The 26,558-nt window shown below is 55.9% G+C and overlaps 9 protein-coding genes across 9 annotated transcripts; 3 read left to right on the forward strand and 6 right to left on the reverse strand.

Moving 5' to 3' along the window:
* The first annotated feature begins 1 nt into the window (after position 1).
* L226DRAFT_158689 (uncharacterized protein) lies at positions 2 to 1,883 on the forward strand. Its single transcript, XM_067672514.1, has 3 exons — positions 2 to 320; positions 393 to 843; positions 902 to 1,883. Exons 2-3 carry the CDS (start codon positions 472 to 474, stop codon positions 1,793 to 1,795), a joined length of 1,266 nt encoding a protein of 421 aa, XP_067532859.1. The 5' UTR covers positions 2 to 320; positions 393 to 471; the 3' UTR covers positions 1,796 to 1,883.
* Positions 1,884 to 2,203: 320 nt separating this feature from the next.
* Positions 2,204 to 5,127, reverse strand: L226DRAFT_537393 (UPF0187-domain-containing protein). Its single transcript, XM_067681320.1, has 16 exons — positions 4,784 to 5,127; positions 4,668 to 4,716; positions 4,547 to 4,615; positions 4,449 to 4,491; positions 4,161 to 4,364; positions 4,073 to 4,104; positions 3,967 to 4,022; positions 3,399 to 3,921; positions 3,105 to 3,347; positions 3,019 to 3,052; positions 2,944 to 2,964; positions 2,905 to 2,907; positions 2,681 to 2,820; positions 2,609 to 2,619; positions 2,389 to 2,548; positions 2,204 to 2,330 (listed from the first exon to the last, which is right to left on the reverse strand). The coding sequence occupies exons 1-16, from the start codon at positions 4,919 to 4,921 to the stop codon at positions 2,311 to 2,313; spliced, it is 1,746 nt and encodes a 581-aa protein (XP_067532860.1). The 5' UTR covers positions 4,922 to 5,127; the 3' UTR covers positions 2,204 to 2,310.
* Positions 5,128 to 6,611: 1,484 nt separating this feature from the next.
* L226DRAFT_512150 (flavin-binding monooxygenase) lies at positions 6,612 to 9,387 on the reverse strand (the record flags this gene model as incomplete). The annotated part of the gene is made up of 16 exons (XM_067678327.1): positions 6,612 to 6,782; positions 6,838 to 6,879; positions 6,940 to 7,080; positions 7,137 to 7,212; positions 7,267 to 7,281; positions 7,336 to 7,628; positions 7,689 to 7,788; positions 7,838 to 7,914; positions 7,973 to 8,084; positions 8,142 to 8,230; positions 8,282 to 8,438; positions 8,489 to 8,869; positions 8,921 to 8,944; positions 8,998 to 9,028; positions 9,083 to 9,169; positions 9,233 to 9,387. The coding sequence occupies 16 exons, from the start codon at positions 9,385 to 9,387 to the stop codon at positions 6,769 to 6,771; spliced, it is 1,794 nt and encodes a 597-aa protein (XP_067532861.1). The 3' UTR covers positions 6,612 to 6,768.
* Positions 9,388 to 10,001: 614 nt separating this feature from the next.
* On the reverse strand, positions 10,002 to 12,182 carry L226DRAFT_467449 (S-adenosyl-L-methionine-dependent methyltransferase; the record flags this gene model as incomplete). The annotated part of the gene is made up of 9 exons (XM_067676063.1): positions 10,002 to 10,139; positions 10,235 to 10,442; positions 10,505 to 10,680; positions 10,844 to 10,992; positions 11,116 to 11,330; positions 11,386 to 11,439; positions 11,492 to 11,615; positions 11,680 to 11,848; positions 11,907 to 12,182. 9 exons carry the CDS (start codon positions 12,180 to 12,182, stop codon positions 10,002 to 10,004), a joined length of 1,509 nt encoding a protein of 502 aa, XP_067532862.1.
* A 1,651-nt stretch (positions 12,183 to 13,833) lies between these two features.
* Positions 13,834 to 15,700, forward strand: L226DRAFT_467315 (S-adenosyl-L-methionine-dependent methyltransferase; the record flags this gene model as incomplete). The annotated part of the gene is made up of 8 exons (XM_067676047.1): positions 13,834 to 14,097; positions 14,151 to 14,316; positions 14,368 to 14,491; positions 14,546 to 14,599; positions 14,649 to 14,872; positions 14,928 to 15,255; positions 15,318 to 15,492; positions 15,557 to 15,700. 8 exons carry the CDS (start codon positions 13,834 to 13,836, stop codon positions 15,698 to 15,700), a joined length of 1,479 nt encoding a protein of 492 aa, XP_067532863.1.
* A 1,131-nt stretch (positions 15,701 to 16,831) lies between these two features.
* On the reverse strand, positions 16,832 to 17,454 carry L226DRAFT_467307 (uncharacterized protein; the record flags this gene model as incomplete). Its single annotated transcript, XM_067676045.1, has 2 exons — positions 16,832 to 17,091; positions 17,160 to 17,454. The coding sequence occupies 2 exons, from the start codon at positions 17,452 to 17,454 to the stop codon at positions 16,832 to 16,834; spliced, it is 555 nt and encodes a 184-aa protein (XP_067532864.1).
* A 1,262-nt stretch (positions 17,455 to 18,716) lies between these two features.
* Positions 18,717 to 21,687, forward strand: L226DRAFT_490566 (FAD/NAD-P-binding domain-containing protein). Its single transcript, XM_067677321.1, has 17 exons — positions 18,717 to 18,726; positions 18,791 to 19,101; positions 19,163 to 19,249; positions 19,305 to 19,335; positions 19,389 to 19,412; positions 19,466 to 19,846; positions 19,911 to 20,061; positions 20,111 to 20,199; positions 20,258 to 20,369; positions 20,428 to 20,504; positions 20,567 to 20,666; positions 20,732 to 21,024; positions 21,080 to 21,094; positions 21,155 to 21,230; positions 21,294 to 21,434; positions 21,485 to 21,526; positions 21,575 to 21,687. The coding sequence occupies exons 2-17, from the start codon at positions 18,965 to 18,967 to the stop codon at positions 21,586 to 21,588; spliced, it is 1,770 nt and encodes a 589-aa protein (XP_067532865.1). The 5' UTR covers positions 18,717 to 18,726; positions 18,791 to 18,964; the 3' UTR covers positions 21,589 to 21,687.
* A 191-nt stretch (positions 21,688 to 21,878) lies between these two features.
* On the reverse strand, positions 21,879 to 23,563 carry L226DRAFT_614998 (uncharacterized protein; the record flags this gene model as incomplete). The annotated part of the gene is made up of 3 exons (XM_067686711.1): positions 21,879 to 22,461; positions 22,533 to 23,227; positions 23,288 to 23,563. The coding sequence occupies 3 exons, from the start codon at positions 23,561 to 23,563 to the stop codon at positions 21,879 to 21,881; spliced, it is 1,554 nt and encodes a 517-aa protein (XP_067532866.1).
* Positions 23,564 to 23,890: 327 nt separating this feature from the next.
* Positions 23,891 to 25,629, reverse strand: L226DRAFT_573342 (uncharacterized protein; the record flags this gene model as incomplete). Its single annotated transcript, XM_067684834.1, has 2 exons — positions 23,891 to 25,270; positions 25,330 to 25,629. The coding sequence occupies 2 exons, from the start codon at positions 25,627 to 25,629 to the stop codon at positions 23,891 to 23,893; spliced, it is 1,680 nt and encodes a 559-aa protein (XP_067532867.1).
* Between the last annotated feature and the right edge of the window lie 929 nt (positions 25,630 to 26,558).

Raw genomic sequence — 26,558 nt, forward strand, 5'->3', positions numbered from 1 at the left:
TCTTTCTACTTCTCCACTGTGTTCAGGCTGCACCTCTTCACTGACGACGACCATAACGCTTCATGTACCACTTATGCAGACATCCATGCACTCTTGCACGTCTCGATACTTCCTTCGAGCCCACCAAATTGTCATGACACTCGCACAGGACCCGTCATCGCTGTGTACTAAACTTGAGTACTAGTCTGTCGGGAGTCAGGACTATACCAGCGGAGCGAAGGCCCACTCCTATACTATCTCCGTTCACAATTACTGCGTTCCACATTCACAATACGCCAGCCCCGGGGAGCGTCGTTTCGAAGAAGGACTCCGAATCGGAGGTGAGTACGAATGGGGATACAGTCGAAACTTCACGCTGATACGCTGTCCTTCTTGTGCCGGAACTGCTTCAGTGCGGACTTCAGCGGATACATCGCCTTCTTCGACTCGTAGGACAATGTGCAAAGCTTCTTTCTTGACACGAACTCAGGTATGTTTCGTCCTGGCTGTCAATCTCGCCCCCGCAGCCCCCAACGTCGTAGTGACCATGCTCACGACGACATCAGTGCGATGTACTCCCATGGCGCACTGCACAACACGGACATCCTTAACGAACTCTTCGAGCACTTGTCTCTGACCCCTCGCCATGTCACGGAGGCCGACATTCATGGATTGTACAGAGACGATGCGGCGGTGAAGAGGCAAGCGTTGGCCCATGCTGCACTTACCTGTAAGGCCTTCTCGAAACCCGCATCACGCGTCCTATGGATGGTCCTCCACCGCGGCATCCAACCATTTCTGCGGGTGTTCTCTAACTTTCACGAAAACGCGGAAGAGCAGTGGGCGGTCCTCCAGCGGCTCTATGTGAGAGCTACAACATCCGCATCCTCGGCCTCTATGACTAATGTGCATTTACGTGTAGAAGATTGAAGGCGAGACAACCTCGATTGAGTGGGCGCAATTTGAGCGTCTCGCAGCCCGAGTTCGCTGTGTAGTGTTCGACGTCCGACCGCCCATTGCGGAGTCCACACTAGGTCTACTGAAGGCGGGATGGGAAGCCTCGAAGAAACCTTTGTTTCCGAACCTGTCCGTCGTGGACTGGCCCGACTCGCTGAACGATACGCACCGGGGGCTACTCCAAGTCGTGTGCGCCAACCGGAACCTGTCGTCTATCTTGATCAAGCACGGCTTCAAGTACGCCACTACCATCTCCCCCGCCGATCTGTCCGTGGTAGCCAGATCATCTCCCAAGCTCCTGCACCTCCATATCAGATCCAACTGGCATACGAGCTGGCATGCCCCATTGACGTCGTTCCGCAACCTTCGGTCCATCCGCATGTTTGACGTCGACGCCGTGTTCTACCGCCACCTCAGCACCTTCCAATGGTTGCAGTTCTTGAGCGTGTATGTGAAAGAGTCAGGAGACCCTTCGCCATCTGCATCTCCATCGCAAGCATGTCGAGGCTTCCCGTCCCTGCGTCGCCTTGAGATGCCCATTTCCACCTTCGCTCCACCCTCCACTCTACTGAGCATGGTGGCTCCGATCACATCGTCGTTCTTCACCACGTTCGTCCTCGGGGTCGAAGCGGCCGATATCAGCGATATGATCTACTGCCTCGAATCGCTCTCTCTCCTCGATCTTCCTCGTTCGTTCCGCAAGTTCCATCTCTATATCGAGGGAGACCACACCCCGGGGCGCGCCATATACGCGTTCTCGGACATGTCCAAGGCGCTCTTCAAGTTTCGGCATCTCGAGGATGTGGCGATCCGGGCCTCTACAGGCATGATCGAGTTCACGGATGCCGACATTGCTTAGGTGCTAGCCGCGTGGCCATGCTTCACCTCCCTCTCGCTCTTAGGCTGCAGCCTTTCACCTATGGCTCGGACCCCCCAGCTTTCTGGGTCCCGCCCGTCGCTCTCCCCACTCGTCGCACTCGTGTATACGCCCTCGGCTTTGGAGACCTTGGACGTCGAGATCGCGGAGATTTCGGATGTGGAGCTCGCGCACCAATGTGTTGGATTACGCTACTTATCCCCAGACGGCGCTCACGCAGATTCAGGTTGGCGCGCTACGGATATCGTCAAGACTTGAAGCTGCCAGACGTCGAACGCCTTGCGCAGATGCTCCGCCGGTTGTTTCCGCACGTGGGGGACCTCGGAGAGAGCTTATACGTCGTTGCTGGTCGACCTTGACCCACACCTGCGTAGCGCTTCGGACGTGCTTGCATGCAGACCAGACGAGGAATTATATTGTCGTCGTGCACAGCGAGAAGCACATAGACGTTTTGCCAAATATCATATGTTATATATCCTGCTGAGCAAGTCTGAACGCTATAAGTGATTCCCGCCACCTATCCCGGCGCATCCTCAGCCCCATCAAGTGTGTACTATGTCAAAGAACGCACTCACCAAACACAGCGTCGACCCGTGTCTGCGTATCCACCGCCTGGTCGTGCGCGGCGCGGAGGTGCTGCGCACCGAGGTAGACGTTCGGACACGAGGTGCGCTTGATACGCTCGATGTCCGCGTGGATGATCGCGCGGCAGAAGAAGTCGAGGTCGAGGTCGTTCTACATCGTAAGAACAATCAGCAACCGAACCGAGCCGTGGTATGAGTGGAGAGAAGATACCTCGTCGTAGCCTGGTTGGCATGAAGGAGAAGATAAGCGAGATGCGAGCACATTGTGTAGATGATTACCCACCAAACGGCTGCTCGATCTCCTCGCCGGCAGCGATGAGGCCAAGGTATATGAATGCGGCGATGCCGACGCCGGGTATAGCGTACCAGCCGAACAAGTCGATTAGCTGGAAGGGAAGGAAGAAGAGGTATATCCATACGGTGCTAATTCCGTGTTCAGACGGAGAAAGCCCATACAATACGGAGGCACTCACTGTCTGTGATAGAGCCGAATGCAAGCAGCATCGATGTCAGTTCTGAGTGCGGGATGCGGCGGTAGCCACGTACCGGATGTGAACAGAGTATACGCTGAAGGTCCCGTCAGCAACCGAGATGGAAATTCGAGCTAGGTCAGGCACTTACAAAGGCAGTGGCGTCGTCAAGATTCTCTCCAAGGCTACCGTATACCCATCAGCTCTCTTCGTACGCTTCAACGGAGGGCCACTCACTCGACAAGCTATCTTCAAACGCTTGCAGACACCCAAGCATACCACCCAACGCACCACCAGGAACGACACCCCGCTCATCCAGCACGCTGAGCCAAATACTCAACGAGCGCAGGATCTCGAGCGGAAGGTTCTCCCCACCACCTGCTATGCGCGGCCGGTGCTTCGAGTGCGTTATGCCGAGTCGCTCTCCCGTGTCCCACAGCCTCGCACGCATGCGCTCCCGGTGTCGATGTCCGTTCTCACCTACAGAACAAGGCTGAATACCAGGACACGGCCTAGGAAGTTTGGACTCACCTTGCGGGTTCCCATTGACGTCATCGTCAGCCCATCGCCTCTGAATCCCGCCCGCGTCGTCGTCGCTGCTCTCTCCAGCTTCGACGTCGACCTCCTCCCCGCTCACGTTGCGCTCTGTGGCTCTCTTTCGGAACCCGAGCATGCGTGCTACGCCCTGCATGACGTTCGCGAAAGGTATCAGGTCGGAGCGGACATCACCAAAGATACCCTTGTTTGCCGCACGTCCGGGAACGGCACCCGGCAAAAGAGGGTGGCGCTCACGCTCGCCAGGATCGCTCGAGACGGATGAGAGGGAAGACGACGAGTGCATGTGGTGCAGCGGAGGTGTCATGAAAGTGCCATACGTGTTGATAGGCGGGATGACTGGGTCGCGGAGAGTGTCCTGGCGCGAGGGAGAGGGTGATGAGGCTGACGGACCGGGGCGAGCGAACGGCGGGACCTCGGGGTGGAGGTCGCGCGGTGAGGTGACCTCGGAGACTTCGACCGTCGGTTGCTTCTTACTGTTTCGCCGGTGATGTACGTGCTACGGATGGTAAGTTGACGCAGGACACAGATGGCGACAACTAACCTCATGCAGCGGCTTCACGAGCGGGTAGAGATCCTCGTAGTATATGCCCATCTCGCCTACCAACGAGCTTAGTACAGCACTTGCGGGTGGAAGTAATCAGACATACCTCTTAGGTGATGCTTGATGGCGACTATGAATCTGTTCAGTTGTATAAGTCCACTGTTTTCTGGTTCCCTCGTACTCGTACAACCCACCCTTCGACCAAGTCGAGTGCGATGCGCTTCTCGGCCATGATGCGCCTTGCCACGTGAACGTCAACATTGGGGCTCGTCCCATCAGCATTCAGTTGCGTAGGAGACATCTTCAGTGGGACGTGAATCCAGGCGAGCCGCGTGAACGTGCGCGCAGACCGCGCCAGATCCGACCACGCACTGCGGCCTTGCCAATACCGGTCATACCTGAGAAACCGCGTTGATCAGCTTCTGTAACGCGAATGAGTGGAGGATACGGGGGCGTCAGCGTGCCGCCGAGATCAAACGTACCCGGAGCTAGCACGGTACGAGATCACGAAACCGATCACGACACCTGTGCAAAGTAGTCAGGACAGACGAACGCGCTAGTGCAGGAAGAGAGGACATACCAAGGAGAGTGAGCATGACATTGGGAATGCCGAGGTGAATACTAGTACAAAGAGAGATCGAGACAACCGCTTGCAAAACGGGTGGTTAATATTGGAAATTGCGAAGAAGGCGGGCGCCTACCAGCGGCGAAGACGGTGTGCAGGAGCACGGCAGGCCAGATGCGCCAGATCTATACGGGGAAATGTCAGCAAGAGACGTCGCGCTGCGGAGAATCTGTGGTTCTGCTGGAGACATACGACAGTACCGCGGCCGAAGGTCCAGCTCACGAGGTTCTCCTTGGAGGCGACTGGCAACAACACCCGTTCCTGGTGCGCGTCGAAGGCAGGAAGAAGTACATGGCCAGTGGAAGAACGGACTCTTGCAAAATCTGTCATGTCTGTCGCGTTAGTGGCTGCCGATCACAGCGACTCGCATCCGAGATGTGGTTCGAGCGCTAGAGGTGTCGTCTGCGAGTTTTATGATGGTCAACAAGTGTATGCCTGGATAGATATACCAATCCAATTAGTGTGTGAGAAAAGAGAGTGGACAGGCGTTGAGTAAGGGTATCCAAGAAAGACGGTCGAAAAAAGGTTGATGATGTGGACGCGGTCAAGCTGGCGATAGTTGCAGTACGTACCACGTTGTCCTGACTTTCCCACGACTACACTTTACATAACACTGCATCATATAATGCGCGGAAAGCACTGACTTACATCCTGTGACCCCCAACCTTGCATTTAGGCAGCTATCGTATCTGGACTTGAGGTATCATCCCCCTCCGTTCCGAGATGACGGACGGTTCATAAGTGAGCGATTATCAGGTCTCTTCAACACTTGCTCAGCCAATTGGTCAGTCTGGCGCGATGTACGCTTCTATCGATTCCGGTCCGAGTCGTCTTCCATTGTGCAGCCTGACCCCGTCTGTGCTCCTACGTGTTCGTACTTGCAAGACAAAGGCCACACAGTTCGAGGATGAAGAATTGTTCTGCTAGTTTGAAGGGCTCTAGTTTCCGATGATGGACCTACACTCGCCGTGAGTGAGATCCGAAGGTGCGATGGTCCGTCCGGGCGTGCACGAGGGGAGTCGGATAGGAGAGAGAGGGAGAGGGAGTGTGGATGGGAGATGGATGGGGGACCGGAGTAGATAGGCTTGTACGTCGGATAGAGCGGATTAGACTGCTTTGGCAGTCGCTCGGAAGCTTGCAACGTCGAAGGCGAGAGGCTAGAGTCGATAATGAGCGATAATGAGCGAAAGCGAGGGGATACGAAGTCGTCGAAGTCGAAGTCGAGGTCGCGGTCTGGGGTCGAATACTAAGAGCTGCACATCGATGGGGAGGGGAAAAACCCGATCTATTCAAGAGGCTAGCTAGACAATATATCGGAGAGTACGCTAGGAGATGACGTGGACGTTTTGCTTGAAGGTTGCTAAGGAGCAGGAGATGTAGAAAGAGCTAGAAAAGCGGGAGAACATATCCGATGCTCGAGCGCTAGTCGCGATCACATGTGCGCGTAAAGTGGGAGAGAGACCTGGGACGGATTGTGTGCTAATGCTAGAGTACGTAGGCACTAAACGAATGGTATAGTACGAGTCATGGAGGTGTAATTAAGGTGCGAAAATAGCTACGAAGTCGATAGGTGAGGAGGATGGAGGTAGAACGCGGTACCGCGTCGAGTGCGGCCAGACGCAGTGGAGCGCCGGTCTCGAGCTGATCCATAACGTCGTCGGGTTGCGCTGCGGCGTCGAGTGGGCCGTCGGAGACGATGCGGACAACTTTCCGAGGCTCTTGGCTGACGTCGAGGGCGACGTGTCCACTCCTGACTCGCGGACTGCTTGTTCTCGACACTTCGTGTGTCTCTGGGCTCGTTCCGAGCGACGACGCGTGCGCAGGACGTCGTGGACGATGGGCAGGAGGAGTGAGGACGTCGGCGGGTGTGGTTGTGGTCGTAGGACGTGTCGGAGGCGGTGGTATGCGCGCAGCGGCGTGTGCTACCCATCACCGATGAAGAAGGAAGTCGAGCAGTTTAGGAAGTACTTGACAGTCATCGCAAGAAAGGAACGCCAGACGAAACACGGATTTTATCAACGCTCCAGTAATTTCATACATGAGGAAGTACGAGATGACGATGAGGACACATATGCAAGCCACGACGAGTTGAGAAAAGAATGGCATGATTGAAGTAACTTTCTTGTGTTGTACATGGCGGGAGCAGCGCCTTCAGAATATCCCTCAGATGCTCGGACCTAGTCGGAGGGAACTGAGGCGGTTATCAGACTTGGTGCTACATGTCACAGTGACGGTTCATTGCTCACCTGGAGGGCGATCAATGTACTCTTCCGAGAGGTACCATGCACCTAACATGCAGTCGGCGCAAAATGAGCGACTCGTTGAATCTGGATGTGGGAGATACATACGGTCGCCGGTCATCATCTTCTCGTTGTACGTCTGACCGTCTCCCAGCCAGTAGAGCCTGTTCTGGACGTCGTCCAATCGCAAGTAGTCATAATCTTCCCACCGGGGATTCTGAAGGGCCCGCAGCGCATGGACATTGGATCCTAATTGAGACGTTAAGAGAGGGCCGCTATGCGCAGAGACTCCGCGAAGAACATACCTGGCCATAGTCCGACTATCCTACCCTCATCTTTGCCCAACTTGTACCATGAGCGACACTTGTCACTATAGACGGTCTTCAAGCGAACGGCATTCAGTGAATGCCCAGATTCAGGCAACGAGTTAATCACCTTAGGGAAATAGCCCTGCAGGAAGGACTTCAGCTCAAGTCGCGAAAGAGGAGGCACCAGCAGGCTTACCTCAATAATCTGGTCAAATTCCCGGACGGCGTCGGGCTTCACTTCCATGGTCTTCAAGCGTTCGCGTTGCATTTTCGCAACGGCCTGGACGGCATAACCGACAGAGACTTCGAGAATGGGCAAGAGAGTCCCAGCGCCAATGACGGAGTTCGGGCCCAAAGCCATGAACATGTTCGGGAACTCGTCGACACACATCGACAAGTAAGAAGTCGGGTACGGCTTCCATTTCTCGTTGATGTCGACGCCGTTCCGTCCGATGATCTTGAACGGGAGCTGCCAGGACGTGTCGTACCCTGACATGACCAACATTAATCGGACTAGAGTGTGAGGACGAAAGCACATTGAAGACATACCTGTCGCGCATAGAATGATATCCAGCTGCTGCTGCTGTCCGTCCTCTGTTTCTACGCCGGACTCAGTAAAGCGCTTGATCGGACTCGTTACGAAGTCCGTCTAGTCCTGCGTCAGCGTCATGGAATAGGGAACATACGAAAAGACTAACATTGTCAGCGCACAATGCATCGAGGTAGCCAGGACCTGGTGTCAGCCGTCTGCATGATACAGGGAATGTGGGAATTACTGGGTCATCGTGGTATGAGCCAACTCGTGTACGGGCGGGGAGCGATGAAGGACTAACGTTTTTCCGCAATCCACGGCTTCTTCGCGAGCTGCACCTGCATCTTCTTCCGGAACGTGGTCTCCAATTCGACAGACAGCTTGCTTCCTCGTTGAGTATACCCATGCATCGACTGGGAAAGTGAATGAATGAGAATGGTGTTGGGATTAGTATACAATACATTACTTACATTCATGTGGCCTTCCAAGGTGCGCCTAAAGTTCCAGTAATACTCGGGGTCAGTCTTGAACCGCTCAATCTCCTGGGGGGTGAATACGACTGCGGATCACGGCGTGAGGCTCCGCCACAGGGGTTGTCGTGAACACTCACGCTCATCTTCCGAAGCAGCCTCCTTACGTCCCAACAGCTCCGCAAACGCGTCACCGGCAGCAAAAGGAATCGAGATCCACGTCTGGCCCCTCACGTAGTTCGTGAGATGCGCAACCTTCGGATGGACAGCAGCGACAGTCTGGATGGCGCTCGAACCCTAATGATGCGTCAACACGATTCGTAAGGACAGAATACGAGCATACTCACCGACCCGACGACCCCGACGCGCTTGTTCTTCCATGTCTCTGAGACTTTCGCCCAGCCCCCCTCCGGCTCGAACTGGGCCGTATGGTACAGTTCGCCCTTGAAGTCCTTCATACCCGGGATGTCAGGCCAGTGCCATCTGCTGACTACTCCGAACGCTGTCACGAGCACGTCGCCCACGTCCTCGAACTCTTCGAACTCGCCTTCACTGTCGCCCTTGGGTCTACGGACGCGGACGTGCCACTTGCAGGCAGTCTCGTCCCATTGTGCGTGGACGACCTCGTGCTTGAGTTTGATGTAGCGCATGAGCTTGTACTTGTCCACGACCTCCTGCAAATGCTGCTGGATCTCGTGTCCAGGCGCATAGATGGAAGACCAGTCGCGCTGCATGCAGATGAGTCAAGCTGGATCTCTTGCGAGCACGAACGACATTACCTTGTTCTCGAACGAGAATTGGTACTGAGTAAATCGTCAGTGTACAGCGATGTTCGGGAAGAACGAGGAGCACGTACGCAATGGGCCGGGATATCGCACGCGACTCCGCTGTGGTGGAGGGTGAGTACGCCGATCCGAGCTTGCCACGACAGGGACGCTCACGGATAGCGGTTGTTGTACCACGTCCCTCCTATTCCCGCACTCTTTTCGTATATGGCCAAGTCAACACCTGGGACCTTGTGCGGGAATCTGACGAGTCCAGGTTCTGATCAGAAATGCAATGCACGGGGACTTTGAGGAGAGACACAGTACCTGATCCCGGCAAGTATACCACTGAACCCGGCTCCGATGACGATGACCTTGATAGGTCTATACTCGTCGATGGAGAACTCCCCGAGTTCGATCTTGGTGGGGATGTCCTCAGTCCGTGCGAGCTCAGCAGAAGTTTCAGATTGTCTGATACCCATGGCGATGACTATGCGGTGTGGAACCTTGGGTACGTAGGGGGGAAGGTGGGTCAATATTCACATCGACGGTCCACCCAGCGAGTTATAACCACGTCTCCGGCCACTCACCTTCCGTTCCCCGCGAGGAGTCGAATATCATGTGTAAATGAATGTAATCCTTGCGAGTCCCTTCACATACAACATTACTCGGCTTGAACGCTAGAACGAGAGATCGGACGGAGACAGAAGCGACGCCTAAACTCCCAGTTGACCCTCGGGGTATTACCTTCGACGGTCAGTTGAGCCATGACTGTGCTGCTGATACAACTCCATGGGAGTGTCTATGCGCAGGCCGCGACATGCCGGTACTTGCTGACACCTGTGCGCAGTCAAATAGCTGAATCATAGCTTCCCCACAGATTCTGCGCCTGCTTCGGGTATCTTGAGCGAACTTGTGCGGGGTCGCCTGACCCCACGGAGGTGACGAGAGACGATAAGTATTGCGCACGGTCTTCGGCATCATCTACAACTCTGTCTAGAAATAAACACTCTGGTGTCATTGTCGATTAGAACCCACGGAGTCTTGGAAGGGATAGCTAAAGCGAAGGAGGATGAGGGGGACTGTGTGCGCCGCTCTAAACTGGCACCGCAGTCGTGTACGCCCACAGGGAGCCCACCGCACGCTTCACGCGCGTGATCTTCCACCCAGAAGCGCTTGTGAGAGCCTCGTATTCGCGATACGTACGTTCCTTGGCATTGAACCTCCCGAGCATCTGCATGTATCAGTTCACATCAGCATAATGAAATAAGCGGACTCAGGTGCCGAGAAGCGGACAGCCGAGGACAAAGAAGGGAGATGGAGGCGCACCTGAATGTCAAGGATGTACCCGTTAGCGCTGGCACGGCCGAGGTTCGGGAGGAGGGGAGAGCCTTCGGGAACGAGGGAGCGGACTGCGCCCATGGCCTCAGAGCCTTCCTTGCCACTCTCGTTGTCGACACACGCGTAGGCGAGCATGTTGTCGATCCAGAGGAGCTTCGTGTTGGGGCCTGCGGCGGCGCGGAGCTTCTTCAGCAGCCTGAGATGACGTAGGATCAGAGGTGAGGTGGCAGACGCGCACGGACATTAGCTGAGACGTACTCAAGGACATAGCTGTCTGGCCAGTTGTGCGCGATCGCACGAATGAACATCACGTCAGGGTGGACAACGGTCCCGACTCCGGGGACTTCGAAAGGGCGCTGCGGTTCGAAGAAGTCATGCGCATGGTATGACAGACGACCCGAGTCGAAGATGTCAGCATACTTCGGGCCCCATGCCTATCGATAGCGTGTTGGGTAAGGGCGGGTGGGCGAGATGCGGCGTGACAATGCAGGCACGGTTCACACGGAGACGAACATGAACATGTCATGGGTACGAGGAGATCAGAGACATGTCAGTAAGAGAAGTCAGGGGGGCCCGAGTCGGAGGCCGATGACTGACCTGGCGTCCGATCGCAACGACGGGGGCGCGGTCCTCGACGACGAAGCGCAGGTGAGGGTACGCCTCCGCGAGGATGAGTGATATCGTGCCGATACCTCCTCCGATGTCGACGACGACTGAGTCCTTCGGAAGCTCTTCCCACGGGAAGCCTGTGGAATTCGCATGGTAAGCCAATGAGTCTGAATGCTTCCGCGTCTGAAACTTGGCAGATCCCATGCAAGCGGTTTGCGAGAATGGAGCGGGTAAGGACTGCATGAGAAGAACAAGCTTACCGTGGATGATGTTCTCAGCAATCTCGAACTGTTTCGTCCCATGCATGGCGTGGCCGAAGCGCACGAGCCGGTGCTCGTTTCCGGGTTCTTCAATCCACTCGTAATACTTGAGAGGGGTGTTGAACGTAAAGTTGAACGCGGACGCAGACTTGGAGCCACCGTCGTTGAGGAGCCAGTCCGTCAGGTTCGTCATGAGCTTGAAGACCTCGTCACCACTAGAGACAAGAACATCAGTACCAGCACACGTGGCCAAGAAGAGATAGCACTGACGCAGTGGCACAGTAGGCTGCAACACCATCTGACTCGTCGTACTTCGTTCCGGGGCTGTACGAGAACGGATGAGAACCGTAGCTGGCAGCATGCGAGAAGAACGCACGAATCCTTCAACTGTTCAAATGATTTTCCCGAATCGATATACGAAGACAGGCGGTTGTTTGTGAAGACGTCCGGGGTCACTTCGCGAAGCCAGTGGAAGGTCGCGAGGATGCGAAGTACATGGCCTGAAGTGGTAGAAGAGACTAGATTAGAGATCGCTTTGCACATATATGAGCCGGAGATACACACTGAGCTTCGACGAATCAAGCTCGACGGGCGGTCCGTCGGCCTTCCAGCTACGCAAGGCGGTGATCTTCTTCGCGATGTCCTTGACGTGAAGGCCGCCCGGTCCCGCCTCGCGGAGTATCTCCACAGTGTTGCTGGCCTCAAGGAACTGCAGGCAAGCGACAACGTTCGTCTAGTCCATGGGAGAGTCAGATCGATAAGGAATGTATTCCATAATCGAGAGTGCGTACCGCGTTGATACCCTCAATGAGAGAAAACCACGGCTTGTTCACAGTAGCGGAGAGTTGTCCTGCAGCGGAGACGATGCGGTTCGCCGCAGCGAACACGGTGTGATCGACTCTGAGGTCCTCCGCCCTGTCGACCTCGGGAGAGTGCTTGAGGCTCGTGTAGTACGGAGCCTCCAGGGATGGGAAGTCCAGCGATTCCGCCTTGTAGACCTTCTCGATCTCCTCGATCGCTTCCCCGATGACCGTATGGAGCGCGCGTAGAGTGGCGAAGGTAGACATGCTATAGGCGAATGTGAGTGAGGAACTCGAGATGAAGCACCCATGTCTTTATAGGAGAACCTGCGTGCGCTGCGAGATAACAAAGGACGCTGCTGAGAACAACCGGTGCTTGTCGTGTAGACGACGACCAAGCTGAGTGCGACAGCATGAGAGTCCGTCGGGTCGGCTGACAGTCGCAGTCATTCAGCGGAGAGTGCTTGTCCCATGTCGTTGAGTATGGCGAAACAAAGGCTTGGTACGATACCGCCGGCGTCCGAAGAAGCTCGGTGCCCTACGTTCGGACGCTGTTCAACTGTGGATCTGGTATGGGAAACGGTCAATAGGAAGCACGACAAAACAATATAAGCGGGATAGTTACGCCTCATTGACCACACATGCCAACGTGGCCAGTGTGTGTTTAGCAGCAGCATGTCAGCGTTCCCGACATGTTGGTGGGATCGATCCTGCCAGGTGGTAAGGGAAGCTGGCGTTATACCCGATAGAACCTGTGCCCGCTGAGGTTTATCAGAACGTTGAGCTGAGATACAAGGCTCGAGCGGCTTGAGCAACGAGCTGGAATCACCCTGGTGCGGTGATGAATCGAATCCGATGATGGGCAGAAGAGAGAACACGACAGCCAAGCGCCAGAAAGTAGGACTGTTATCGATTCAATGCTTACTTACTTAACTACTTACTTACTTACTTATTGATGCACCATCTTAGCGTCTCACTTCTCCTCTCTCTTCACTGAAGCCTCATTCTCAACTCCCTCTCCGATGGCGTCGTTGTTGTCTTCGAGAGCCTCGTCATGTACTAAGTTCCTGGAGTTCTCCAAGTGACACGAGCCTCGACAAACGCAGACGAACGCGAACACACGATCAATAAATCTCCCACCGTCTCTGCAATGGTCGTCACAATTAGTGAGCTCGATCGGCTTCGCTTATGTTCACCGCTCACAGATTGTTTCAGGCCAGTAGCCAGCTGTGTTGCGTGCCACATGGATGGAGTCCGAACCCCACCGCAGTCTCGACTTCATGAAATTGGCATGTGTTTCACCTTCGATTCTACCTCTGTATCATTGTCAGGCTTACGTGGCTTAAGGCCTATTGAATCGCAAGCAAGTCTGTCTCACCCAGAGCTCCGTGATGTTCGCGCAGTGTTGGATGAGACTTCGAAATTGACCAGGCGGCGCTCTGGCCTTCAAGACTTCGTTGTGACCCCCAAGTTAGCGATGGTACCCTATTTCGTGGCGTCGTCCACTCATTATTCCTCCCACAGGAGCCTCATCTAGTCGCTCAATACGCCGCCCAGTTGCGTCCAGAACCTCTAGTATAGTAAGTCGTACCTAGTGCGGAACCGGGTGAGTCCGTTCCAATCGCATCTTATCAGATAAGATAACGCTCCCCTCCAATAGCAACGCCTCCTCTTGTTTCACATGTCCCTCGATCTCTCAATATTATCCAGTTCGTCTCGTAACGAGAAGGTTTGGGATGCCATGGACGTAAGTGCTCTTTGATGTGCCGAAGGAACTCGTAGCTCACCCGGCCGTACTGGTATACGTAGCTCACCCGGCGGCACTGGCATAAGCGCACGTCATATGGCGATAAATACTGTACCATGTCGGCTTTGCACAAACAGGAGCTCACCAATACTCGCCGCCTCCTCTCCTACTATGGCCACCCTAGAATATCTCCGTGCGCTCCATACTACCATCGGTTCTGCCCTCGACGACATCGAGCGCGTCTACAAGAGCAACAACGTCGACTTTCCCTCCCTCGACGCTCCTCTCACAATCCAAGACGCGTCTAGCCCGTCCGAAGCTCTCCTCAAGAATGACGAGATCATAAAGGCCTCTAACTACCTCGTTGCCGCTTGTGGTCAACTCTCAACGGCCGTCCAGAACCCCTTCTTTACACTCATGGAGGGAATTTCCGCAGTACGGCTCCGGCCTCTCCCAACCCTCGCATGTGCTCATGATCCGTGTTGCAGTGTCATGTTACCTCGTCCATTCAGATCCTTGAAGCCAGCCATACGCCCGAGATTTTGCGAGCTGCGGGTTCGGATGGACTGCATGTTGACGAGCTCGCGCGTAAGATTGATGAAATACGTGCAGTCAACGGCCCAGTAACGAGACCATTGGAGTCATGGCGGCTCGGTACGTGATATCATACTCCAAGGCAACTTAGGCTGATGATACCCCGGGAAGCCCACGTCCTGCGACTCCTTGCAACTCATCAGTTCGTTCGGGAGGTTCGTCCGGATGTCTTTGCTAGCAACAGGCTCACTAGCCTGCTTGACACGGGCAAGACGCCTGAGCAGATCCGGGACCAGTACGTGCCGTGTCTACTTCCTGCACTTGTTTGCCGTTGACAGCTCGGGTGTAGGCCCCTCAGCAAGTACGACGACACCAACGGAGTCGCGGCTCTGATCCCTATGTGGTAAGCTGATGTCCCTTCGCGCTGTCGGTGCATGCTGATCCGCGACCAGCACAAACGAGGCCTTCCGGAGCATTGCCTACTTCTCCGAGTGGCTCCTCTCTCCCAAGGAAGGAACGAACTACGCAACGCCCTTCAACTACGCATACCAGACCAACGAGAACTGCTATGAGTGGTACGAGCGGCCCGAGAACGCGCTCCGCCTGAAGCAAGTCGGACGTGCCATGAGCGCAGGCCGCCAAGCAGAGGGCAACGGTTCCGTCACGGATAAATCAGGTCCGTCCGTTTGTCGATCCCGCATCAGACTGACGCGAATCTCACCATCGCGCAGTCTTCCCGTGGGACAAGTTGCCCACCGGTTCTGTCATCGTTGATGTCGGTGGCGGTATCGGTTCGATGTCCGTCCAGCTCGCCGAAAAGTACCCGCAGCTCCGCTTCATCGTGCAGGACCGCCTGCAGACAGTGGCAGTCGCGCGGGACGTTTGGGGCACGAAACATAAGGACCTCTTCGATTCTGGGCGCGTCACGTTCCAGGCTCAGGACTTTTTCGAAGCTCAGCCCACGTCCTATGAGGTTCCCGGCGTGGGTACGGTCGACAATCCGGCTGTCTTCCTCGTCGTGCGTGTCATGCATAACTGGTCGGACAAGGACTGCGAGAGGTACGCATTCGGCCTAGGTCACGGTGCTCTGCCACTGACAACCTGTGATTTGAACTGCACAGGATTCTGTCGCATCTACGCGCAGCCGCGGGTCCGGACACGAAGCTCATCATCGTCGACCAGATCTTGCCTCTCGCCTGCTGCGACGCGTCCGAGTCCGCGCTTGCCCCGCCCGACTCGCCGCTCCTCCCGAACCTCGGCAAGGCCTACGTGGCCAGCTACCATTTTGACCTCACTGTGCGCTCCGTTGTCCACCTTGAGTACTCTTCTCTCTGTACTGACGTCTGTGGTTTGCGAACAGATGATGGTCCAGCTAGGCGGGAAGGAGCGCACACTGCGCGAGTTTTCGGACCTCGCTGCGGCTTCAGGATGGCAGATCTCGAATGTCGCGCGGGCGACCGGTGCGATATGGGCGTACACAACGCTCGAGCCGGTGGGGGCCTGAAGGCGGCGTCGGTCTCACGCCTGTTTACCTGGTTCTCAACAACCTGGTGAATAGTATTCATTATACTCATACACTCTGCAGATACGGTGCTACGAACGTGAAGATTGTCTGATACAGCGCAAATGATGAGATACTTGTCTTGAGACTTGTCTACCTGCCGAGTACGTACGGACGGCCAGCGGTGATCGCTGCTGCATAACTTGGCAGGCCTTCCTCTCCCACATCGAATGCGGTACCGGGAGTTGCACTATATTCATCGCCACCTTCATCAACGTGGGTCCTCTGCATGGGAAGATCCACCGCAGTAGAGGCCTCCAAGTTCCTCCTCCTCCGCTCTAGGATGGTCGCTGCTGTTGTCCACGGACCCTCCTTAGGCACACGCTCGGATGGCACACGCGCCATGCGCGAGACGTCGTACGCATCTTCAGAGGTTCGTGAGCTCGGCGAGAGAGCGACGATGGACGAGCTGCTCTGCGGAACCGAGGTGACTGGGCTTGTGCTCGTGCTCGTGCTTGTGGTATCAGGAAGGTGGGGAAGGGGGCGATCGATCTCGGCCTGGCTGAGCGCGGTCGTATACACTGGGCGGGATGATTTCAACGTTGCCGTACTGCCTCGGGGGATAGAGAGGGGGTAGGGGTCTAAAATGCGTGATTGCCGGGTGTGGGTTGGAGGACCCTGAGACAAGCGCGTGAGCAGAGGGAGAGGACCGGGAGGGGGTACCTGGGGAGTGCTGGGCACGCTGGCGATTGCGGTGCTCCCATCTTCTGTCGTCCACTCCTTCCCGTAGTCTCCTGAGTTGTTGGCAGCGTGAGAAGATGGAGCGGATCGCCTCCGTCGGATGCAGTAGACGAGAATCACGCCTGCAAGGACACAGATGAGGCCGGCTGCACTGCTGACGCCTGCTATGACAGTGGTACGCTTCGAGCTGGTGGTATGAACACTGGCCGCCGGAGTAGTAGGTGCGGTCGAGAACGAAGTAAGGGCCGATGTTGCCGGAGTAGTCGAGAATGAAGTAACCGGTGTTGCAGGTAGGCTGACACTGCTGGAGATCGAGGTATTGGTACTCTCCTGGGCACGTCTGTCATAGCATATGGTGAGCTGTCTGCACCTGTTCTGCGAGTGCATCCGAACTCACGAGAAGACTATACTGTCGAGCAATGCGAGCGCTGTCTGCCCCCCGGCCCGCCCGTTCACGAGCATGAAGGAGTGTTTCCCGGAAGGGATGGACTCGTTCACGTAGACAGGGAAGTTGTAATGGTAGGTAGAATCGCCATCTGGGGGGAGAGTGAAGTTTCCGACTTCCACACCGTCCAGGTAGAACGTCATGTCTGAGTTCCCGAATGGATCCGTGGATGACTGAGTAACGATGCAGTAGACGTATATAGCTACACCTGGGGAAGGAACCGCGTTAAGACACGTAAGAATTCATGATGGAGCTAAATTGACCAATCGAACGCACCATCAAAAGTCAGACTCGCAGATAATGGGCTACTAGGTGGGTTGTCCGACAGGTAGGTCGTATCATGCCAAGTACCATTGTAGATTTGTGTCGCGTCGAGGTGAGCTTCGCAGTTCGTACAGCTCTGACCAGGACTCCATGCGCCCGGAGGTTGATAGATAATCTGGAGATTTTCCTGAGTGTTGCCAAAGGTGTCATCAATAGTCACATTGACGAGGGCTGCATTAACGAGTGTAGCGAAGAACGTGCAGGAAAAGAGCGTGAAGATACGGCCTCCAGGCCAAGATAACAACATGGTAGTTGGTCGCCTCGACAGTCGGAAGCCATGCATGAGGGTAGACGGGCAACTGAGGGCGCGTCAGGGGGTCTCAGCGAGACTATAATATGGGGAGGGGAGGCACTCATCAAATCCTGGACAGGTGGAGTACTTCGATGATGAGGTTCTATCTGCGCAGTGACAGCCGGCGCCGCTTTTTTGAATCTCAGTAGTCCCAGCTTCCTCAACTAAAGAGGCATAAGATGAGTTATTTGTGATCCCTAGAATCCAGGATAGTATATGGGTGACACCGCACTCGGGACTTACGCTTTGATCTAGCAGGATGGCTCGATGATAAGTACACGCGACTCACAAGCATATCCTCGATGGGCACGTGGTTATCGGACTGATTGCCCAACTGCTGGCTGGTGAGTGATCAATTGGCAATCCAACCGGAGGAACGGCAACACTCACGTTAATCTTCAGCAGGTGTCGTCTGCAATACGCCCTCATATTGAGTTCTGAGCATGAAGTAACAAAATGAAACCGCCCGCAGCGCAGGAACTTGAACTATTGTCAGCTTCGCGCGAGTTGCGTATACGCAACACATCCTCGATGTGGTGTACAGCGCAAACGAAGCAATCCTGTGTAGTCGTTGCACAGCAGTGAGCAGCGTACTACTCCCGTTGTCCGAGTCACAGCAAAAGATGTTCACGAGTTAGCCTTCGAAAGGAGATAAGCGCGACACAGGGTATCCCAGTCGGAGATGTTGCTGACAAGATGATTCAACGAAACGTGCATCCTGCTTAAGCAAGGCTAACACACGTATCTCTCAGTTGAGGTAGAAGTCTGAATGTAAGTGCCTCGATACGAGGCCGCCAAGGACCGCGTGCCAGTTGCACGTGGGAAATCCTACCAGGTAACCGAGTTGACGCCGCCACGTATACGAGTCGCTTCCGTGCAACCTTCATCACTCATCATACTGACGCTTCACTCTCGTAGAGGTCATGAAAAGGAACCAGCATTGATCCAACATTACTTCGACGGTCGGAAGCCGCCACCACTATATCTCATAGTATATAGGCCGCCGTCCGGAGCATCTTGTGACCGCCCCTGGAAGAACACGAACCTCGTGGCATCGGCCAAACCTGTTGTAGCCACGCAAATACTGCTATTCGTTTATCCTAACGAGCGTGGACCCGATGGACAGGCTGGATGCACCGGTGACTGCTTCCGCCATGTCCGCGCCGGCTATGTCCGCTCGACTGCGTAACTTCGTGCGCGCGCAGTGAGAAAGTGTTGGCTTATCTGGCACGTACTCTCTTAGAAATCCCGCGTGTGTGCTCTCATGACTGACTATTGCCGTTTTCTCTAGGGGTGCTCGTCTGAAGGTTCTCGTCATGGGAAGCCTTGCCTCGGACGAACTCCGTTTAGCCCCTCAATACCCTCTGATTGATGTGGAAGGTAGTGCGGCGCGTGCCGTACTAACATATATACCCACTCTCTCACAGCAGACTTCTCTCAACCAGACCCACGACTCCCGCACAACATGCCAGGTAGCTTCCACAGCTCCGCGAACGACACGTCCAGCACATTCCAGCTAGGCGACTTCTGCATCGACGAGTACAGACCTATTAGGGTCGTCGTTATCGGTGCTGGCTTCAGCGGCATCACAGCTGGCATACGGTGCGTGCTTCTCATGCGTCTTCCGTGTCATGCGTCGTTGATTGACCGACCTGCTGGACAGCTTTCCTCAAAAGATTCCCAAGGTTGACCTTACGATCTATGAGAAGAGTGCCGGCGTCGGTGGCACCTGGTGGAACAACCGATACCCGTGAGTTACTCCGTATCTTGCTCATACCGGTTCTGAGATGATGAACCCGCCGCAGCGGACTCGCATGCGACATTCCCGCACACTGTGTATGTTGCACACTGACACGTCTCTTTGTATCATCGCACTGACTGAGCTGCAGTATCAACTGACGTTCGAAGAGAAGGTGTGCTTCCACGCTCCGGGCTCTTCCATGCACGTACTGACACGTCTTCACAGCGAGACTGGTCGGCCTTCTATGCCCCGGGATCGGAGATCCGGGAGTATCTGCAGGGGATCGTCGACAAGTACAAGCTGATGCGCTACATCAAGTTGCAACATGAGATGGTACAGGCCAGATATGACGAGCCCAGCAGCAAGTGGCACCTCCGCGTGCGCCGCCCAAACCCCGAATCCGGAGAGCTCGAGGAGATCGACGACGTGGCTGACGTCCTGGTGACGGCCTTCGGCGGTCTCAGTCGCTGGCGCATGCCCGACATCGAGGGTATCAACGACTACAAAGGCGTGCTGCACCACAGCGCCGGCTTTGATCCGCTCGACAAAACGTGGCAGGAAGTTGCGGAGGCCTGGAAGAATAAGAACGTCGGGGTCATCGGGGTGGTGAGTGCTCGCCCATCTGCTGCAACTACTACCGCTGAAGGTATCGGCTGCGCGCATCATTTAGGGTTCGAGCGCGCTGCAGCTTGTGCCCGCGCTGCAGCCGCGCGTGGCGAAGCTTGTGAACTACGTGCGAGGCAAGACGTGGCTCGCGGTACCATTTGCGTCCAACACGTTCACAGATCTGCTTGGTCGCGATGCGTCGGCTGCCGAAGACTGTGAGTTCTCTCTCGACTTGCTGGGCGTGAGATAAACCTTGTTTCGCAGTCACATTCACGGAGGAGGAGAGAGAACGGTTCAGGAACGATCCCGAGTTCTACAAGAAGTTCCGGCTCACGCTCGAGACCGAGATCAACGTGAGGTTCTTCGGACATGGCTTCAACGCGTGCAAGTTCTCACCCTCCATACCCGCAGTCGCTCCATTCGTCCACGCTTCAGGGGACACCCATGCAGCAGATGGGTCGGGAGCTGTTCAAGCAGAACATGGAGAAGAAGCTTGCCAAGAAGCCTGAGATTATCGAGAAGCGTACGCACCCAGTACCCGGTCACTGGCACACTTGGTTGGAACTGACTATGGTGCCTAGTCATGCCTGACTTCCCGGTCGCGTGCAGGCGGCTAACTCCAGGACCTGGGTATCTTGAAGCTCTGTGCGAAGACAACGTGAGTATTCCCATCCACCCCTCGCGGATCGTGCGACTTATTGCACCGGCCTCTCATGCCAGGTTGACTTCGTCTCCACACCCATCAAGCGGTTCACGGAGAAAGGTATCGAGCTGGTCGACGGGACACACCAGGACCTGGACGTGATCTTCTGCGCTACGGGTTAGCTTCCGTTCTATCCATTCTCTGCCACGCCTGTCTGACTCGTGTCATCTGTGCATGTGCAGGGTACGACACTTCGTTCCAGCTCCCATTCGACATCATCGGCCGGAACGGCGTCAACCTGAACGAGAAATGGAACCCGCATCCGGTCCACTACCTCTCCGTCTGCGTCGAAGACTTCCCGAACATGTTCATGTCTCTCGGCCCGAACTCCGGCGTCGGCTCCGGCTCTCTTCTTGCGCTGATCGAGTTCGAGATCCTCTATGCTTGCCAAGCAGTCGCGAAGATGCAGCGTGAGCGGCTCAAGAGCATCGAAATCAAGTCTAAGGCGCAGAGGGACTTCGACCAGTACTTGGAGGTATGTGTTCTCGTGAATTATGGTGGTCGGCGTCGCACTCACCTATCGTTACCAGAACTACTTCCCGAAGGTATTTTTGACATCCTTGAACCTCTGAAGTGATAGTTGAACTGACATTTGACGTCCGTAGTCTGTGTATGCGGCCAAGTGCCGTTCATGGTACAAGGCAGGCAAAGAAGAAGGTCGAATCGTCGGTTTGTGGCCTGGTACGTTTCCGCCTGACCATATGTGCGAGTAAGTGTACTGACCGGCGTACTCATGTCGTCCAGGCTCGACTCTCCACGCACTGAAGGCGCTCGAGCATCCCCGCTGGGAAGACTTCATCTACGAGCCCGTCGACCCCGTTGACAACAGCATGTACTGGCTTGGCGACGGCCAGACTTACGCCGAGAAGACGCTGACTGGCGATCGTACGTGTCGTCAATTGCTTGGGCTCATTCTGGTACTTACCGACCATCAGGCGCATGGTATCTTGCGGAAGACTACATCGATCGTCCTCCAGGTGAGCGATAGAGGGATCGCTTTGAGTTCATGGCTAACAAACGACCAGTTCCCTCAGATTAGACCGTCTACGTCGCGAGGTGGGAACTGTTATATGAAGAAGTCCCCGTGTACATTAGACTGTTCGCGCTATGATCATGATTCACTTTTGCTTGCGTACCCTCGACATGCGATCGAGGTCAGCCCCGCAGCCATAGTGAACCCCGACTATCTATGACTTAGTGTCACAGATGCATAGGCCCAACCACGTTGAATTTGTGCTCTCCGCGTCGTCCGTAGGCTGGCACCTTACTATAAAACAATTACTCTATAGGCGGTGCGTAGCTAACAGACGTACCCATGGCGATGCACCTTCACGAGGTTAGTTCAGCCTGTAGGTCTTCTACAACGTCGAGAACCGAATCCCATGCTTCCCACCCGACTTCTCTCCTCATCCGCAGGTAGTAGTTCTCCACATCCTCGTCGCAGTCATGTTCGCATGCAAGAGGGGGTAGCTTTGTAAGCGATGCACGGCACGCATCGACATCGAGGTAAGGGAAGAGCCGCCAGATGGCCCTGCCAGTCGTCTCGGGGTCACTGATCTGCATTCGCTCAATACAGCAGAACGACAGCCGTTCGAGTGTGGGCTGTGGTGGCAGTGGCCCTGGGTCTATCGCAGTGGTGAACATGGACCTGTCGTTCAGCGATGGGAGGCAAAGAGTATGCAGGCTCAGACAGTGCTTGGCGAAAAGTGCATGAGCGGGGAGGGGGGTCCTGGATGTGTGCTTGTGCCCGTCGAACGAGAACGAGGTAAGTCGCGGCCATGCCTCCGTCAAGGGTTTGAACGAGAAGCTCGTGATGGAGAACTCCCTGTCTCTGACCAGAAGAGAGGCATCCTCGATGTTGCGCAGGTCCAACAGAGACGTTGCGAACACCGACAGCTCTATGACCTTCACCCTGTCACCGGGTTGAGTTCGATCTTGATTGACTTCAAGGACTCTTTGACTATCGGAACTATCATGGCGAACTCCTGCCGCCAAGACATCGATGGGGTAGAGGATGATATGCCGAGTGATTCGAGCGGGGAGACGATGCAGGCCAGGAACTTCGACACGTCCTCCGGGGCGTCGCAGATGATGGACACCTCTTTGAGTGCTCGGAACCCTCGGATGGAGAGATGCTGGGTATGAAGGAAATTGACGTGGATCTTGTGCAGCTGCTCAAGTGTGGATATATTAGCAAGAGCCTGAATCGTTGCCGCGTCCGAGATCTGCAGCATGCCAAGTTCGAGCTTGCGCAGTCGGTGCTTGAGCCCTTCGGCGGCCACGCGGAGCGGACCGGGGAACTCGAGCATCGAGAGCTTGAGGTCGTCCAGTTGCGGGCAGTTCGTGCATGCCGCGCGGATGAGCATGTTGACTGCAGCTTCCTGTCGCTCGATGGGGCCCCAGTTCTGCGGGTACCACGCGCTGTAGAATATCAGCTTGCGGAGGGTCGGGGAGAGGAAGAGCAGGATAGACGTCTGGTACGGGTCGAAGACGAGATATGAGAGCGACCGGAGGCGTGGAAGAAGGTTGAGCTCGCCGCCAGCCTGGGCGATGAGGTGGGGCCAGATGGACTGGTCGATGCGGGCTTCAGTGTACTTGTCGAAGCAGACCTCGCGGATGAGCGCCGCGTAGTGTCGGAAGCGGCTCCAGTTTGCTGCAGATATCTCATCGGTCAGGATCTGCGTTGTGTGTTAGGGTTGGATGTGTCAAACGGAGGTGGGAAAGAAGGAATACAGTACGTATTTGGCGGGTCCCGACTCCTGTTCCAACAACTGAAGAGGCTCGAGAAGGAGCCACAGGGGAAGGAGAGTTGAAAGAGATTCCCATAAGACAGCCAGAGCGGGATCGGTGAAAGTCTTGCAGACCTGCGCTGCGCTTGCGAGAGTCGCCTCTTCGATGCTGGGTTCCGGGTCTGATTTGGGGAGGTGAAGGTGGGAGAAGATCTCGTGCAAGAGGTCGGAGTTGTAGAGGACCTTGTGCAACGGATTTGGAGGAATTGCTGTCCCTATATCCATCGCAGGCGGTCGGACCAGTGGCGGGTGGCAAATGGTCGAGAGCTGGGCGGAGGCTTATGACCTTGTGCCCGAGCGCCAAATCCCTGACGCTCTTGCAGTCGAGGCAAAACGTCTTTACCATAACTTCAAAGACATGGAGTCGCTTTTGACTCCTCATGTTGTTTGTAGTTGAACTACCACACAATACCATATAGCGACATGGCGGTACTACTTCAAGTTGCAATCAATATTGCGCAGTCACGGCGTCCGACTCGAGCAGTCCGCGTGCGTTCTCTTGACGCAAGGCCCATCCAAACTGTCCCAAGAATTGTTCATAATGATCGCTACTCACTGCTTCCGCGCCGGACTCGGAGTCTCCATATAAAGTTGTTGTATGACAGCCAAGACCGAAGCCCACGCATCGCGCCCGGCCTGTCTCTGCATCTCGCGCGCTCCCTCTTGTTCCTCGGCTAGAGCCTCGTCTTCGTCCGCAGGCGTGGGCTTGTGGAAGGGCGCCATCCGACACGCACCCTGGATGTCGAGGTTAGGGAATAGCCGCGAGATGACTCTTGCAGTCGTATGCGGATCGCGGATCGTCATCCCCTCCATGAGGTAGAACGACAGCCGTCTGAGCGCGCCCTGCGACGGCACTGGCAGCGCATCGTTGTCGAGCTGCGGCACGTCGACCGCGTCGGTCAGGTGCGGTAGGAGGAGTGTGTGCAGAGCGGGGCAGTTCTGCGCGAAGAGCGCTAGCGTGGTGAGCGTCGCAGACGACGTGACGACGCCGCCGTCAAGAGAGAAGGAGAGCAGGCGCGGCCAGGCCTTCGTCATAGCCTCGAAGGCATGATCCTCGGCGATCAGCGCGGTGTCTCTGACGAGGAGAGAGAACGCCTCAAGGTTGCGCAGGGGCAGGAGATGCTGTACGAGTTGCAACATGTACAGGGTCTCGGGCTGGTTCCCCGTCGGCTCCGGCAGGAGCTCGATCCCGAACGACTTGAGCGACTTCTTCACCATCGGGACGATAGCGCCGAACCCCTCTTGCCAGGACGACGATGGCGCGAAGGAACATATCTCGAGTGATTCGAGCGGGGAGACGACGCATGCCAGGAGGTTTGCGACGTCTTCAACGGCGTCGCAGACGATGGACAGGTCTTTGAGTGCTCGAAACCCTCGGATAGGGACGCGTTGGGTCGGGAGGCCCTTGACGTGGATCTCGCGAAGCTGCTCGAGGGTTGATATATCGGCTAGAGCCTGGATAGTCGCCGCGTCCGAGACCTCCAGCGTGCCAAGTTCAAGCCTACGTAGTCTGTGCTTGAGCCCTTCGGCGGCCACACGGAGCGGACCGGGGAACTCGAGCATCGAGAGCTTGAGGTCGTCTAGTTGCGGGCAGTTCGTGCATGCCGCGCGGATGAGCATGCTGACTGCAGCTTCCTGCCGCTCGATGGGGCCCCAGTTCGCCGCGCGCCACGAGCAGCACAAATCGAGCTTCCGGAGCGTCGGAGAGAGGAAGAGCAGGATGGACGTCCGATACGGGTTGAGGACGGCGTATGAGAGCGACCTGAGGCGTGGAAGGAGGGTGACTTCGCCGCCGGCTCTGGCGACGAGGTGCAGCCAGACGGACTGGTCAATGCGGGCGTCGGTGACGTCGTCAAGGCGGACCTCGCGGATGAGGGCCGCGTAGTGTCGAAAGCGGCTCCAATTCGCTGGGGATATCTCGTTCGTCAGGATCTGTGATTGTGTTAGGGGTTAGATAGGGAGTCGGAGACGGGAAAGAACGAGTACAGTACGTATTTCAAGTGCTGATCCGGCGGCGCGGCCTGCTCTCCCAACATCTGGAGGGGCTCGAGAAGGAGCCAAAGGGGGAGAAAAGTCGGAAGGGAGTCCCATAAGGCAGCAAGGGCGGGATCAGTGAAGGTCTTGCAGACCCGCGCTGCGCGTGCGAGAGTCGCCTCTTCGACGCCAGGTTTGTCTTCATCTGCATGGCCTGGCGGCGTCGGCGGGTGGTGGAGGAAGGAGAAGATGCCGTGAAGCAGGTCGTGATTGAAGAGAACGCTGTGCACCAGTGTTCCCGCAGTACCTGCGTCCATCGTACAGATATCGTGAGTGTTGGACGGCAAGGACGGGACCGTGGCGTCGGGTCGACGACGGTGCGGCTGACCCCGCGCCACAATCTCGATCACTCTTTCAACGATCGTGCGCTGTACTACCCTCGCATGCTAGACTGCCTCGTAACCCTTTCTTCTGCTTCGCTCATACGTCAACAGGCGACACCTCTGAGTTTGTCCCAAGTTATGCAGGTCATGCACCCGGTGCGCCTAGAGCCGTAACGACGTCCTCACGCCGGCGTCGTCATGCGGTATGGACGATGCCGCTCCCTGATTATGTAGTCCTCGGCCTCAGCAGCTGACATCGCTGTTGCATCACGGCCACGCAAACATGAACTGAAGGCTGTGGTGCCGGGGTCGCACTGATAGTAGTCAACCGGAGGTCCGAGTCGGCGTACGAGAGCAAGCACAAATCTCCGTCCACTGCCAGTGCCCAGGAACCCACGTATGCAACGTTGGCTCTCTTTGCACATGAGCCACAGTGTATCAGGGACACGACGACGTGATGATGCGACAAGATCAGTATCACCAGTGAGCTTAGGAACGATACTCACTTGTGTCGAAGTTGAAAGGAAGCTCGACGATCGACGATATACTGGAGCCTCTCAACACTGGACAGAGAAGCCATGCTGGCGTTGGTTGGCGTGTATTTTATCTACATGTTTCAGTGTTGAGGATAGATGACGGTAAACGATGGTGCATACTTCCGTGGAGCACCCTACAGGGCACGTCAAGGTGTGGTACGTGTACGTGAGGGGGATAGGGCGCAGTTCAGACGGAAGCCCTATGTTGGTGCAGCCGATGTGATCTTGAGGTTCGCAGACAGCCTACAGGGCAAGATATACAACCCGTGCGGCCGTGATTGATGCTAGGGAGGAGCTTCCTCTGCCAGCGGACCTCGGATGGCATTG

The sequence above is a fragment of the Lentinus tigrinus genome, assembly GCF_003813185.1.
Source record: "Lentinus tigrinus ALCF2SS1-7 unplaced genomic scaffold L226scaffold_24, whole genome shotgun sequence".
NCBI lineage: Eukaryota > Fungi > Basidiomycota > Agaricomycetes > Polyporales > Polyporaceae > Lentinus > Lentinus tigrinus.